Source organism: Chenopodium album, chromosome 4, assembly GCF_948465745.1.
Source record: "Chenopodium album chromosome 4, dcCheAlbu1.1, whole genome shotgun sequence".
Lineage (NCBI taxonomy): Eukaryota > Viridiplantae > Streptophyta > Magnoliopsida > Caryophyllales > Amaranthaceae > Chenopodium > Chenopodium album.
In genome coordinates this window covers 5,978,371-5,995,147 of record NC_137837.1, presented here as the reverse complement: position 1 = coordinate 5,995,147, position 16,777 = coordinate 5,978,371, and the positions used below count along the sequence as shown (strand labels likewise).

Genomic DNA, 16,777 nt, shown 5'->3' with positions numbered 1-16,777 from the left:
ATAACTCATGTTAATCAAGGTGAACAAGATCTTGAATTGCATGAAGCCCTAAGTGGTTCAAGAGAAGTAGCATCAATGAGTTGCAATCTTTTTCAAAGAGCCTTATCATTCAAATCTAGGCAAGGGCTTCTAAAGTCAAGGTCAAAGTTGTCTACAACATGGTCAAGCTCTTTGAATGAGTTGCAAGTAGCTTTGAATGATGAGGCCGAAAGGCGAAAAAAGTGTGCTCCATGGATGATGAATGAATTGGAAAAGATGGTGATGGATGCTAGATTTGTACAAGAACAAGTGAAGTCACAAAAAAGAAATTTCGAAATCGATGATTTACGTACAAGTTGTAGGGCATTAGAGCAAGTGATGGAACCATTGGAAGAAAGAGTTAGAGAGTTATACAAACTCTTGATCTCAATTAGAATGGTTTTATTAGGCATATTATCCAAATGCTAAATTATTTTGTGAAGTGTATAGTTTGATATTTTTATCATACCGAATTGTGTATAGTCGATTTATTGACATTAGTGAAACTAATTGAATATAATAGTATACTCTTGGTGGAAATTTGATTGATCATATGCTTCATTTATGTCTTACAATTTAATTTTTGCGTGCTTCGATCTTTATTCAAGTTTCATGGTATATATTTTAACGTTAATTATTTTATTTAACCAAAGTTTTAATTAAATTTCTCATGCTTGGTTACATAAAGAATGAATTTCATCAAATTAAATAACAACAAACTTTATTACTATGTTTACATAATAAGCATTGAATACATATATCAAATTGCCAAATTGGTACTTTAATGTGGAAACTTATGACAAAAGTCACAAAACACATATGCCATTCGAGTGTATGGTGTGAACAATTTATTTTTTTTACTGTTGTTACACTTCGGAAAATAAAATACATAGATTATGTTTTACATTTGAAATTTTAAAAATAATAAAAATATAATTATAATATGCATTCTTTTTGTAATGCATAAAATTTTCAATTAAATTTTGTAACCAATATATATTATAAACTCTCAAATGCTTTACTTACACCATGGAAAATAAGCATATATGGAGTATTTTGATATAATAAAAATACATAGCATTATTATTCTATTAATGAGTATTGTGTGCCTTTACATACTCAACTCTTTAAGACATACGAGCACAATAAGACATAACATATTTTTTAATTTGTAGAATATGAGATGACTTTTATAATTTTATGAGATCAATAAGGGCTTGTTTGACATCAATTTTGGTTTTCAGTTTCCTGTTTTTTTGAAAACCAAAAACAAAAAACAAGAAAAAAGGAGTTTCCACTTTTCTGTTGTCGGTTTTCAAAATTATCATAATTTTAATAAGTTTATATAATTTTTGATTCATTATGGGACACATCTCTTATACTTTTAGAATACAAAAAAACAGAAAACTACAGCAATGCCAAACGAACCCTAAGTATTTGGATTTTCTAGTAAGAGAAATATTTTACCTTATAAAATAGTATGGTTTTCCCGTTGAATTTGAATTAGTTAGAGTTTAATTGGCTTTTGGATCACCGAGTATACTTGCAAAAGGAAAAAAAAGTGACTTTGCCATACATTATACACCCATTTTATCCTAAAATTACGTTTACAATCGAACCATCTTAGATTTGTATTTTGTAACCCGTCTCACAATAAATTTGATCAAATAATTTTGGAAACATCAAGTAGTAGTAAGAAGCAAAGTATATAACTTTATAAAACAAAGCCATTTTAGGCATTTGGTCTTAATATCTTATCTTAATCTTAAAAATAGAATAAAAACAGCTTTCCACAAGATCCGAAGATCATTACTAACACATTGTTAACTTAGTGCTTAAGATCAAATCCATAAATCAAGAGTTAATTAATCTATAAATTATAAAAAATTAAGAGAAGCTTGAGTTATAGTATTGCCCACGTATGATGTCTAATCTTAGGGTAGGCGCACAATAATGTACAAAAGAATCTATCGTTATTATAATTAGGAACATAATCCATTATGATTTAGATGCGTCCTTAATTAATTAAATAATTAGTACCATTATGTACCATAATGTACAAATATTATATTATATATGTTAATTAAACCTAGATTTTAGAGGACTATAATAATGAATTAATGATCATGCCGTACCAACGAATGTACCCGTTGTTAAGGTGGCTAATACATGAATCTGAACATTATTATTAATCCAACATTATTTATGATGAAAATAGTTCATGGATTTTGGCTGGCTTAAATACAATAGGACAAATGACAATTGGGTTCTGTAGCCTAATCTATTTAGAAGATTAACGTACAGTATGGTCTGCATGATATGTAGGTGATACATTTCCCTTTACCTATTAGCAAGATTGCAAGGAACAAGAAAATCTACTAAACATTTAATTAGATAAGTGTGAGAATGCAAAAAACTTGTATACAATGGGTGCAGTGTATCGTACTGTGTATAACATGGTTCAGACTGCCAGAATCACAAATGAGATACTTCACAACTAATGAGCGACTTTTATGTAATTTAGAGTCCAATAATAAGTTAACGATCAAAACAAACAATATGCAATTGAATACAAGATCCATTATTTAGTAAAACTAAACTATTAATATGTGATGGAAAGAATGCTTAATGAAAAGGCTTAAATTCATAACAAAAAAAAAGGACCAATCAATATAAATGTTGACTAGGTTAGTTTTAAAATTAATATACGTTAGTTTTAGGTGATGCCTAAGAATTTAAATCTCGTCTATTATGATCACCGAGTATAAAATCTCAGTTTTTACTTGGGATTCAATTGATTTCTCATTTGTCATGCGTGTTCAATTATTGGCTTCTTGGCTTCTTGCATCGTCTTCCAAGAACCCTTTGTCCTTGACTCCTTGTTAAAAAAAAATGAAAAAAAAAAAAAAAAAAAAAAGAAGCCTTTGTCACACCAGATAGTACAATGTTTAAAGCACCCAACCAAAATAATGAAAAACTCAAATTTTTCGATACAACCAAACTGAACTTAAAATAAAATTGTTTGCTTCAGATAAAAGAAAAGGATCGGATCGAATATAAGAACGGGAATTAAAAAGGGGAAAAAAAAATAGAGAATGGAAAATTGTAATTTTATTAGTTTTTTTACTGTATTTTCTTTAAGTTTTTTTTTTTTTTTTTACCTCCTCTTGCTTCCTAAAATGACAACTTTTGAATACTACACTATTAAGTATTAGGGTAATTTCCCTCAAAAAAAAAAAGTATTAGGGTAATGCTATACATAGCCCTTGGGGCTATATATAAGCACTAAAAACACTCCTGAAAATTATACGGAGTATAAAATTAGAAATTTATGATAAAAATACACTAATTAGGGCTATCCCAGTGTAATTATTGTGTTTTTGTCATGATTTTCTAAATTAAATAATTTTCAAGAGTGTTTTTAATGCTTAAATGTAGCCCTAAGCGATACGTATAGCATTTTCCTAAGTACTAACCAGCAAAGTACAAACTTCTAATCTTCTATGGTTTAATTAATTAAAAGAAATTAATGTTATTGTATTAAATGTTTTGGGTTTATCTAATTATTATTATTATTATTTTCTTTTTTTTTTTGAAGAGGGGTTTATCTAATTATACATTTTCCCTTGTGTCAAAAAAAAAAAAAAAAAAAAAAAATCACAATTTTACTGATACATTATAAAATACTCCTTTTTGAGAAGGTTTTTTTTTTTTTTTTTTTTTTTTTTAATTTTTTTGCCCCACTACAAATTTAATAAAATAAGCTAAAAAAGTACATGATATACCCATGCTAACATCCTTTTCCCTCTCTTTAAAATATGTGCCTAAATTAAACGTGTCATCTAAATAGAAATGGCAAAAGTATATCAAAGATTAAAATTGAGCTTAGCAAATGAGATATTATTAAGGGGAAGTGACAATGGTTAGCGATGTCCAATGTCCCAAGGATAATTGTTACAGAGAATAATGAGATAGTGGCCACAAGCCCACAATAGTAGTAGAGAAAAATGGGAGAATTGAAGGGAAGAAAAGTTGATAATGGGAAATAGGTGAACCTACTAAGCAATTGTGGTCCTAAAGAGGAATAAAAGGAAAAGAAAAAGAAGAAAAGAAAAAGAAAAAAAGAAAAAAAAAAAAAAAGAAAAAAAAAAAAAAAACAAAACAAAAAAACTAATGTATATAAAAATGCATGTAAAACTTAAGTTTTCTAACCATCTAGAGGAGGAACTTCAATTGTTCAACCTTACAAACGAAAATCAGAATACTCGTAATTATATAGAAAAAGATACCTTCTACATTTAATCAAATGACCAAAATGCTTTGCATTATGGTTGATTGCCAATCCTTTGAAGAGAAGAAAGTATCCGAGGATTTTATTAGAGGGGATAATTTCAATATAAAAACCCCAAATTTTAGACTAAAGTTGGCAAGATGGGGCAATGGAGAAACAGTGGAAAATCATATCTTTGAGATCTTAACTGCAATGATGTCATTCCAAACCTCGCCTAGGAACAATGGCAGGCCAAAAAAATATGATTTGGCATTGCCAATTTCTCCAGTATAACTAAAGATAAGCTTGAAATACAACAGTTCTTGCTCTAAACTCTTTACAACAAAAATCCTGTGCCTATCGGGATAAGGATACAACGACCAAAGAACCTCTATGAGGGGTAATGTCAGTATATACAAGAATGATCAAACAAAATTCGGATTGATGGTCAAGATGATAAATTGCAATGAAATAACTTCACTTAACCTTCCGTAGATCACTCTAAGGTTTTGAGTAACCTGAACAAACCAGCAGCTTCTCTTATCCGGGAGAACTCAATACAGAAGGCCTGAACTTCGATAAAGAGATCTTGAACTGCAAAATAAATCACAGGAAGAATTATCAGCATTTCCCCTCTATGAATTCAGGATTGCCAGTTTAAATTCCCTCCCACCACAAAACTACCATGCAATTGCATATTTACCCAATCTGAAGCCTTCTTAGGGTCTAATACAGCCATACCCTTCGATACTCACTTCTATAATTCTATCACCAGTTACCATAATAACTTCATACTTGCCAATCAAAGAAATACCAAATTAAACTTCACTTTTCCTGTCAAGTTTTTTGTTTTGTTTTTTTTTTTTTTTTTTTTTTTTTTGAGGGCTTCCTGTCAAGTTAAGTATCTAAAAGTAAATATAATTCTCTCATCTTCACTCTCAGCCTATCCTGACACTTTCTCTTTTATCTTTATATATCTATCAACCACAAACTATCTTTAATCTTTTTCTTTCTATCCAAACACTTTATCATACCTTATTTTCCCTTTTGTCACTTCCGATGTTTTAACAGTCAACAACTATCTATGTGCCCAACCCAAATGTGAAGTATAATATGGGACTAATCAGCAGGAGAACAAGTTTAAATTTGAGTACAAATAATATTACATTATCATCTTTCACAATAACCTCCTTACATTTCCCTTCCCTTGTGTAAATAAGAAGATAACACTGTATTACTAAAAAAATACGAAATATATTATTTTAAAAGCATCAGAAGGTCAGCAAACAAAATGGGTAAAAGTGGAAAGTGTCTTTACTTTTATGAATTGGCTGTTTCGAAGATTCTGTCTGAAGGAAGAAAAACAGAGAAACAGAAAGATCTAGATTTCAATAATAAAGAATTTATTATTTCATTGTCCCTAAAAAAATAAAGGGAAGAATTACTTTCAGATAAAAGTTTTATTGCATTATGTTAACAAAATCATACGCCTTGAAGCAAATCTGCGAAGTATCAGTTTCCATGCACAGTGGCGAAATTTTCCCACAAATCACAAAATTGTTCATCAAGGTCCTAGATGAACTAACATTTTCTCCCAAAGTTTATGAAATGTTTGTCAAGCAGCACACCTCTTCCATGATTCTATGTGTGGCCCAATGCAGGAGTTATTTTTGAATCATTTTTTTTACGCAAGAATTAGGTGAGAAATGCGTAAAATAGGGTAGCACTTACACATAAATATGCAAATATAAATCATTCAGCATGAAAACAGGGGTGAGGCCTATACAAGTAACTTGCGAGACGAGTGCAAAATTGCAGTGAGGTAGAAGATGGACACACCATTGATAATCTTATTACGTATTAAGCTCTGTAAGAAGACGCATACAAGTCTGACAAGCCTGTTCTGCATATATTTGTCCTGTACAGCAAATAGCCAATCTCAGATATTCATTTTCTGAAATGGAACAATTGGTAGCAGTACTAAAAAAAAAAAAAAAAAAAAAAAAAAAAAAAAAAAAGAGGCAAGTTGGATCGATCACAAAAAATACCATGAGCAGTACTAAAAAAAAAAGAGGCAAGTTGGATTGATCACAAAAAATACCACGACTGATGCCGGCATCAGTAAGGGCACTTTATCTGCCAAATTACTCACTACCCCCAAAAGAAAACAGAAGGCACTGGGGAGAAGGAGAGGATCGACAAATATAACAATAGAACAGGGTTCAATATGTTTTAAGGTAAAATCAGCATAGAATTGATACGGTACATTCCAAATCAAGAGGGACAAAGGCTTATTCTTTTCCATCTCAGCAATGATTACAAATCTATATTATAGAGGAATAGAACAGAACAGGAGGTAAATCAATAAACCCCCCCCCCCCTCCCCCAAAAAAAAAAAAAAAAAAAAAAGTTCAGCTAATCTTTGCAGACCACAAGGCATTGTGACAAGTAAAGCGTATATAGGGCAAGGTCGTAGCATAGTAGTGCATGAAACACAGACACACCCACACACAGGATCGACAAACGACAATGCACTTATATGGCTAGCATTTGTACTCAGGTTCAGAAGATGGTAAAACCATTTCAAATAAATATGATTGGTTTAAAAAGAACTAAACCATCTACTAATGCCAATTTTTATAAAAATAAATTTGACTACTCAGAACTCAGAAACAATACATTTACCTTTTCTGCTAACAGGAAAACACATGCTACCATTTGTGAATTTCATTATATAGTGCATATCCTTCTATCCTTCAATTGTCTACAGAGAGAGTGTGTTGGGACAGAGAAATTTCGTGTAGATGTGATGAAAAGAGAAGAGGAACAAGTTATTTGAAATGTTGTCTTAATACAAAAAATAAGACTGAAGAAGATTCCAAGACACTAAAAAAAAGTATGAAGAAGATTAAGAAATGAAGTAATGAATACTAGAACCATAGTACGATACTTCCTCCACTCTAGCTACATTGCAACACGAGAAAGGCATAAAATTAATTAAGTGGGTAAATGTTGAGAGGAACCACAAAAACCATGCGTATAACTCAAAAACCCATAAAAATGAGGAGCTTTGGAAATATCCGTAAGGGTATATTGGGTAATTTGTAGTATGAAAGATGTTGGAATTGCTCTAAAGGAAAAGCTGCAATATCTGTTTCACTTTCTTATAAGGCAATTGGGCAATTGTTAAATTATGGAAGAAGTATTTTTCAAAGCATGAAAGACCTAAAGAAAATACAAGGTAGACCCTTTCAATACAACCTCAGGAGTGCTGATTAAATCAGCCCAACAAGTAAATACCAATACACAGACCTGAGCCCACGCAATTATTCATCACATTAGTGACACAATTTATGGTTTTATTCACAATCCACGTGAATCAATTCAAAGGTTACCAAAAAGTGCCTTGAGTTTGCATGCACAACCATTCATTCACACTAAAGCCACTTCCAACATAGAACTGACCTCGAGATCATAGTTAGCTGGTTTGGCCTATATCATGCATCATGCTAAAATGATATGAACTTATTACAGAGTATTTAATAGCTTCAGTCACAATATGGAAAACAGTAAGGTTTTGATAAACCACCTTGCTTCTACGAATAAATTTAATTGAACACAAGGTATCAAATTTATACACTTCTAGCTTTTAAGACAATATTTGATAAATGTTGCTCAATGCAGCAGCAAAGCCATAAAGAAGCTTTTGCATATGCAGACAAAAATGACCAAGATTCACAACTATATTTAGATTGTTTAGCTCGACGCCTATAAACCAACCAGGTCACCCAATTTACAAAGAAACAGATCCAACCAGAATCAACAATTCCTTAATTACGCACAAAAAAGTAAGTCATAAGGAAATAATTTTAGCAAATAACTAGCTCTAGTATAAAACCATCATGCCTTCATTTATAAAAAAAATTGATAGCAGAACTTCCAGGGACCAAGAGAATTATAATTCTCAAAGAAAGTGGCATTTATAAGTGTTCATCCAAAAGCAGAGACACACATCTGACAGAAAGGTGAAGGAATTAACCTTGATGTTTTCACAAGAGGATATGCAATTTGTTATGTACATATGCACAAATTCAGTAGGAAGGTCCACTGCTGTTGTAAGCCTGTTTACAACTTCCATAGAATGTAGACTCATATCCATGTTGACAAGAACTGTGAAATAGCTGCATTCAACCAAGAAGTGAAAGAAATCAAAAGAAGGAAAAAATCAGGAGGTGGAGTTCGGATGGGGAAGATAGTAGACAATAACAAAATTAAGAAGACGCACTCTGAAATTTCTGGTGAATTCATCAGCTTGATAAGAACTTCAACTGCTATGAGGGGATTGTTTTCCACCAATTCCTGAAAAGCAAGATACAATTCCCTATTAGCATCAATGTAATAACCATTGCATTAAAGCATGAAGACAAATCATAAAATTAATTACAGGAAGCTTTCTTGGAGTCAATCCACAGTGATAGACCAGCTTAGGATCACTTGCCAATTCCACCAGAACTTGCTAACCAAAAGGAAAAGAAGATAATGAGTGAAGGATTAGAGGAATATTAATTATAAAGTTAAATAAAAATAGAAACTTTAGACTTAATACATATACTTTAGAGCGCTGACTCACTCATAACTCACAAAGAACATTTATAAGTGAGAACAGAAAAGTGCACAAGCTTAAAGAGGTTAAAAATGTAACTGCTTGCATGTTCAACGTACCAAAAAATAAATAAATTCAAATTTCCATTACAGACAACAAAACCTTTCTTGTTTGCTGAGATCACCTTCAATGCTAGATAGTGTATGGTAAGTAGCATTTAAGGATAAAGGAAAACAACAAATATAATACGGCACAATACAGAACAATCAAGTAATTGTTCAACCATAATTTTGATCTATAATTTTTAGAAATCTAGATGGATCTGTATTGAGTACAATATTGATAAGGAAGATAAATTACAATTGACAACAACCATAAAACTATACAACAAATCAAACATTTTGCAAATAGTCCAATAAATAGGACACAAAAAGGATGCTAAACCTAAATTGTACAACATTTTATCACCGTCAGAGTTCAGTTATATAATCAAGCACCTCTTGTTGCGTAGGAGCAAGTGGACCTTTCAAAGCCTTTGCAATCAAATCTCTCACAGCTGCTCCTCTACTTGTATCCGCACACATGCCATAATCCCATAAAAGCTCATGATTATTGTCAGGGTTGAGCCAAACCAGCTGTAAAGGGCTTAAACAGGTTAAGTCCAACAACATATAAATGGTACCCCCAACAAATTCAATAAACTGAGGGTCTAACCTCCCCATCTTGAAGAGGAAACCTTGGTGGAAGGGGCCTCATCCACTTAGGTTCTAGCCCCTCTAGAGATAGATTTTGTAATAGCCCAGTTATTGTTTCATCTCTATTACCAGATCCTATTTTGGGTTTGGCTCCAGGTTGGAGGTCAAATCTGACAAAAGAATCCATGAATAAGTAGGACACGAAGGAAATTTTGACAAACAAACTGAGTATCAAGTTCAAGATATTAACAATGCTAATAAGGCAAGAAGCTATACTCCTCTGAAGTTGCATCACATTGAGGTGGCACATCTGGATCTGGAATCACATTTTTGACAGAAGCATTCTTAAATAGGCAGTTAAAAGGCTCTGGAAGAACTTTATTGCAAAATTGCTCTTGCAACTGTTCACGAGCTGGGAAAGTCTGGAAGAGGAAAGGAGCAAATACACATTTCATCAACAATTAGAAGATACAAGTTAAAATGCTATAATCAGTAGCTTGACTTTGTTATTGCATCTCAATGATATCACATGTCAGGTAATATGTATTTAAGCTATAAATAGTACAAGATCCTAATTGTATAACTTTTCAAACTTACAATAAATGAAGGATCAAAGCCTTTAATATAGTCTGATGCGGATTGTTTGAGAACCTGCATCAATGAACCAAATCGTAAATGCATCACTAAAAGGAAAATATTTAGGATTAATGCACTGGACCATTATTCATTTATCTAGCACAACTCATAGCTAAGGAGCTAAAAACAAGCTCAAAATGCTAAAAGAAGAGGATTAATAATTTAAAAATACCTCCTTGTTAATCTCGTTGCCAGCTGATCCCAACAAGTGGAGAATCAGTGCCCTCTCATATTTGGTACCTTCTTCATCAGATGCAATCTGGGAAAAAAAAAAAAGAGGGGGAAAGGTGGAAACATTTAGTAGCACAAAGTAAAGTAAATTATAGATGAGCTAACTGCAAATTCACACTACACAAAAATAGATTGGAGTAAAATTGCTTTCAGAAATTCATGCCAAGAAGACCAAAGAGTGAATGGAAAATATCCTACTCGAAAGTAACAATATCACAGGTGCAAATAATATCAGAATCAGTAGCCTGCATATTGCTTAGACTTAAAACAATCTAACCCAAGAGGATGAGGAAGTCACCAGTCACATGAATAATTTTGCAGATTTACATTAATATACTAATCCCTAAGTCAACCAAAGCTTAAAAAAAAAAAAAAAAATAAATAAAAAAAAATCCATAGAGCCATAGAGAGACGGCAACCAAAATAGTTGCATGAATTTGTCACAGAAGTGTATCACATCTGAATTTCTTAAACAATTTAGTCCCTGATCTTAAGATCAGATCAAGAAAAGCTTGCAGGTCATAAGTCTGGTATAGCAATTCCTCAAAAAATGAGCACCTTTCTTTCAGTTATTTGTGCAAAAATGATATATATAAGGTACCAACTCATGGAACAAAGGTTAATAGCTGGCACTGGCAGCACCATTTAAAGACAATCAAAAACAATAACATTACAAGTCAAGGCAAAATGGTGTGAACTGTAAGCAAAAGGAAAATATTGCTAACAATTCTTTCGATAAATTAATAGGTACGACTCCTAATGAAATTTGACGTCCTTAGATAAACAGTTGACGCAAGAAAAGGTGGCTTACTGTTTCTCAAATTAGTAGCAACACGGAATCATGTATTCATGTGTTTAAGGATTTCCACATCCGATGCAGTTGCAAAAACAATAAAATGAACCGCTTTCAGAGGCAAAAAAAGATGTTTTGCAACTTTCAGCCTGTCGCAGTCTAATATAACAATTGCAGTAAGTTCAAAACCTTTACAGTTTATATTAGACTGCGGTAGGATGAAAGTTGCAACTGTACAGCTTTAAAGTTGACATCCTTAGATAAACAGTTGGCACAAGAAAAAAAAAAGGTTTACTATCTCAAATCAGTAGCAACATGGAATCATGTATTCATGTTTTGAGTTAGGGTTTCCACATCTGTTGCAGTTGCAAAAACTATTAAATGAACCACTTTTAGGGGGCAATACAGATGTTTTGCAACTTTCAGCCTATCGCAGTCTAATATCACAATTGCAGTAAGTTCAAAAGCCTTACAATGCAAGACAATCTCAAGGCACTATAGTAAAAGCCTTATTTTCTCCTAACCAACCTCCAGGTACTAGTAGGCAGAAGATAAAGCATATCCTTGCAAATGTGAGGGAGCTTAATAAAGACAATAACTACACTGTTACACAGCTTAATACTGCTCAGAATCTGTACAAGGAAAAGGGCAATATAAACTCATTTATATTGCCAATTTTCCATAGTAATACTTAAAATCAATCAACCAAAGAAATAAAAACTAGCACATAGTGTCAAAAGCTAGTCTGATACATAAGCTGTCTCTTAGCCTTAAATAAAAGTGTTTTATATCAACTAGACTGATAACTAGATTCAAGACATACTTTGAAAAGGAGAATCACAAAAACTTACATTGACCAAAAGGGAAATAAACGGATTTTCTGAAGATTGCTGAGAAGAATATGCCTGATAGAGTATACAGAATGCGTATAGACGTTGACTCGAAAGAAGCATGGGTTTGTCCTACAATAACAAAATCATCAAGACAAGTGAGTTTAATAGTTGAGCAAATCCCAAGTAAATGAGGCGCATTACAATCAAAATTAGTGGTGGCAATGAATGACAGATAAATATGAGTAATAACAAATCATGCAACTATACATGGAAAAAAAGGCCATCTAAGAAACCACAAAAGTTCCACTCTAATCCATAGATCATAAAATGCAGTTCCTTGAAATAACTTTAGGCCTCCATACCACACGTCCAAACTGTGATATAGAATTCCACCACAAAAGTGAAAGTTAACTAGCAACAGAAGCAAAGCATGGATTTGTTGAAAGTCTAAATAATTGAGCTGAATCCCTTTTGTCTGATCTACAGTGAAGAACGATGAGTCGATGAACACCTTTGCATAATGCAAGCAAATGATGAATAACATAAAAGTAAGGGAAAAACAATTTAATACAGAATATGGGCCCTAGGATCACAAAACATATGAATAGCTTCAAGCAAAGGTTATCCTTCAAGTTTGAAATGACACTCGACATCCCAATGCTTGTCAATTATACCACACACTGTACACACCACGCCATCACACTCGAGCACAGAAACAAACTAGCTGAAATTCGACATCTTCGACCCATCATTGTAGAGAGAATTACCATCACACCTTATTTGGAAAAATAAATAAACTTATTTACACAATTAAAACCCGAGATCAAAATGTCTTCAGTAGTTGCACAATTATAGACGAAAAGAGTTTACTTCCTTTGTTATTCACATATATCTGCAAAATCTCAATTAATTTTTCAACTCACCAGTTCAAAATCGCACCAAATCCTAACATTCAAAATACATCCATTTCACCAAAAATTCATCAAAACCCTAAATAAGTTCAATTGCTCATCCAAATCCTAAACAAGTTGAAGAAATCATCCAAACCCTAAAGAAGTTCAACAATTCCAGTTCCAAGAAAAGTACAATAAACCCTAGTAAAAAACTTCGAAAATCTAAATCAAATTAAGCTCAATCTATAGAAAATCAAGAATAGGATGAATACAATACACATATATATATATATATACCTCGATAAGTGTGGCGAGAGCAGTGCATATCCTGAAATGGAGAAATGAAGGGAATTTCGAGGTGAAATCCGCCATAACTTCATCGAAAGACCTTTGTTCTGAATTCAGAAGCGAAAACAACGCTTTCGATTCATCGACGCTGATCATCGTCGCGAAATTTGGGTTCGTCGGAAAGTGCAGAGGAGAGAGAGTGGAGAAGGGGAGGGAGGGTAGAAGAGAGGAAATGATTTGGGTTTTTAGGCGTTTCGAAACTCTTTATTTTTACACAAACTAAAATAGACTCGTAGAAGTATTACCAGTAATTCCTTAAAAAAAAAAAAAAAAAAGGTATTACCCGTAATAAAAACACAAAGTTATTCATGAAATGAATAAAAATGACTAAAATATAAAAATAATCTATGTTTTATTTGTTAAGAATCACATTTAAAAGCACTAAAATTCAATTATTAGTGTTGAAAATTTGAAAGTAATTTTATTACCCCTATAAAACTTATCTTTTCTATTTTAAAAAGAAAAAATTATATTATATTCAAGAGAGTGAGGGATAGCTCAAGTGGTTAGAACTTCCCTCCCGATCCTAGGTAGTCGTTATACTTATACTGCTCGATGTACACTAATGTTAGTGTGAACCGGATGTATACAAAAGTTTTTGTAATAAAAAATCCAAGTGAAATTATCAGTAAATAATTTTTTGTAATATTTTTAAGCTAAGGAGAATGACCCTACCGAACCTCAACCCTCACGACTTTTAACATTTATTGATTTATTTTTATATGTTCTCATTGGATTAAGGTAAGAAAAAGAGGGAAAGCGTAAGGTAGGGCTATTCAGAGTGCGGTCTGGACCGCACCAAACCACAAACCAAACTAAAAAAGTGTTACTATAATAAAAACACAAATGAAATGAATAAAAAGGACTAAAATATAAATATAATCTATGCTTTATTTGTTAAGAAATCACGTTTAAAAGGACTAAAATTCAATTATTAAGGCCCTGTTTGATTCACCTTAATTTTGCTGAACTGAAATTATTTTTATTGAACTTAACTTATTTTTACTGAACTGAACTTAATTTTACTGAACTGAAATTATTTTTACTGGACTTATATTATTTTTACTTAACTTAAATTATTTTTATTGATTTTCTACTATAATTCTTCTTTAAGAAAACTAAATTTTACTAAACTGAACTTATTTTAACTGAACTGAAATTATTTTTACTGAACTGAACTTATTTTTACTAAACTAAACTTATTTTTACTAAACTGAAATTATTTTTACTTAATATTATTTTTTTTAAGGTGAAAAGAACAGGGCCTTAGTGTTGAAAATTTGAAAGTAATTTTTTTCTTTTAAGGAAGAAAGTAATTTTACTATCCTTATAAAACTTTTCTTTTCTATTAAAAAAAAACATACTTGTATTATGTTCAATAAAGTTACCCTAAATTGGCTTAAAGTTACCCTTATACTGCTCGATGTACACTAATATTAGTGTGAACCGAATGTATACAAAAGTTTTTGTAATAAAAAATCAAGTGAAATTATCGGTAAATGATTTTTTGTAATATTTTTAAGCTAAGGAGAAGGACCCTACCAAATCTCAACCCTCACGACTTTTAACATTTATGCATTTATTTTTATATTTTCTCATTGGATCTATCTATTTTTTTTTAATAAGGTAAGGAAAAGAAAGAAAGTGTAAGGTAGAGCTATTCAGAGTGCGGTCTGGACCGCACCAAACCGCAATTTTGCAAAACATTTAAGACCAAACCGCACCGCAAATTGCACTTTGATGCAGTTTGCGGTTTAGACCGTCAAATCGTTATACCAATTTTATACTATTTCTATTAAAAAGTATATAAATTTATTTATTTTTGACAGGATAAAAAGTATATAAAATAGCTTAAAATTATGATATAATTTTTTACTATTAGCTAATAATAAGTTAAAAAAGTAATTTAATATTTAAATTATATATTAATTATCACAAAAAAAAAAATATAAAGTCTTTTTTTTAAAAAAAAAAAAAAAAAACTATTTATAATTTTTATAAATATGTGGCCAAACCGCAACGCACCAAACCGCATTTTGCTGTGCGGTTTGGTTATAAATGCGATTTGGTGTGCTTTGAAAAAAGTGTAAACCGCACTTTTTCATTTTGGTGATGCACCGCGAACACCCCTAACGTTAGGCATCCCTCCTCACGAGATGCCTAGTACATCTGAGGAGAAAATAGGGTACAACAATGAGTTAGTACAAAGAGTAATATCCATGTTATCACTAACAAGATGTCCAACATTTGCGATCCAATCTATTGTTGTATTTGCTTCTCTGTTTTTTGTGATAGATTTCCCAAGGGTGAAACTGCTGGAGGAGAGTCTGAATGTTTGTGATGATGTGGTCGATTTGCCATAGAGTAGACCAAGTCCTTTTTAATGCATTAACAACAAGGAGAATCCCGTGCTGAGACTTGAGAGTGATTATATTTCATCCATTGTTTTCTAAAATGTCACTATTTTTATCTATCATGTTTTTTTTTTTTTGGTGTTCCATCCTGATCACCATTTGGGCTAATCCGAATTCGAGGCTCAGTTCTAGGTGGATAAATACCAATCCTCTCGCTCCCAATTGTTATTGTGGGGGGATCGAACTAGCGGTTCTCCCTAGCAGTCCCAATTACCACTGTACCAACAGTCAAATGGTATTTTTACCTTTCATGCATGTCAGTATATAACTTTTATTGCAAACAACATACTGAATACCAAGACCCGATTACATTATGAGTGCTAAGTAGTGCTGTCAAATTTCAAACCGAAACCGTTTAACTGTCCGAAACCGACCGACCCAAATGAGAACCGAACCGATTAAAAACCGAATGTTTTGGAACCGAAAACCGACCCGAACCGTATTTTAGTAAACCCGAAACCGAATCGACCCGAGTAATGGTAAACTGTTTAAGAACCGAACCCGTTAACAAACCGATCCGAATATAAACCGAACTGAATGAAAACCGAACCGAAAGAGAACCGAACCGTATCTAAACCGAAACCGTTTCCAACCCGAAACCGTTTAAACTGGCATAAAAACCGTTTACACCGAACCGTTAGCAAACTGCTACCCGTTTGCACCGAACCATTTAAAAACCGAACTGATTGTAAACCGAACTGGTTATAAACCGAACCGTCTATGAACCAAACCGCTTATAAATCGAACCGTTTACAAACTTATTTATTTTTTTTATTTTGAATAGTACAAACTTTTTTATATAATTAAATGGATTGAATATTAGAAATCTTAAAATATATTTAGCATATATTCCAAATTTATCAATTTTTCTAAAGAGCCACACACAATATTTAGCATATATTCTAAATTCATCAAGTTTTCATCTACATGAAACACAGTAACAATGTACTCAAATTTACCCCAAGCAAATAATACAATCACAAAGTGCATTGACCAACAATGCCACTCATCACCATCATCATCATCACTATCAACAGAAATAA

At 32.2% G+C, this 16,777-nt stretch overlaps 1 protein-coding gene across 1 annotated transcript; it reads right to left on the bottom strand.

Annotated features, from left to right (window-relative positions):
- Positions 1-4,452: 4,452 nt before the first annotated feature.
- Positions 4,453-13,531, bottom strand: LOC145626466 (uncharacterized). Its single transcript, XM_081678900.1, has 12 exons — positions 13,270-13,531; positions 12,098-12,208; positions 10,395-10,481; positions 10,184-10,237; positions 9,863-10,008; positions 9,606-9,756; positions 9,389-9,526; positions 8,733-8,804; positions 8,574-8,647; positions 8,328-8,469; positions 6,128-6,206; positions 4,453-4,882 (listed from the first exon to the last, which is right to left on the bottom strand). Exons 1-12 carry the CDS (start codon positions 13,414-13,416, stop codon positions 4,785-4,787), a joined length of 1,299 nt encoding a protein of 432 aa, XP_081535026.1. The 5' UTR covers positions 13,417-13,531; the 3' UTR covers positions 4,453-4,784.
- Positions 13,532-16,777: the final 3,246 nt, after the last annotated feature.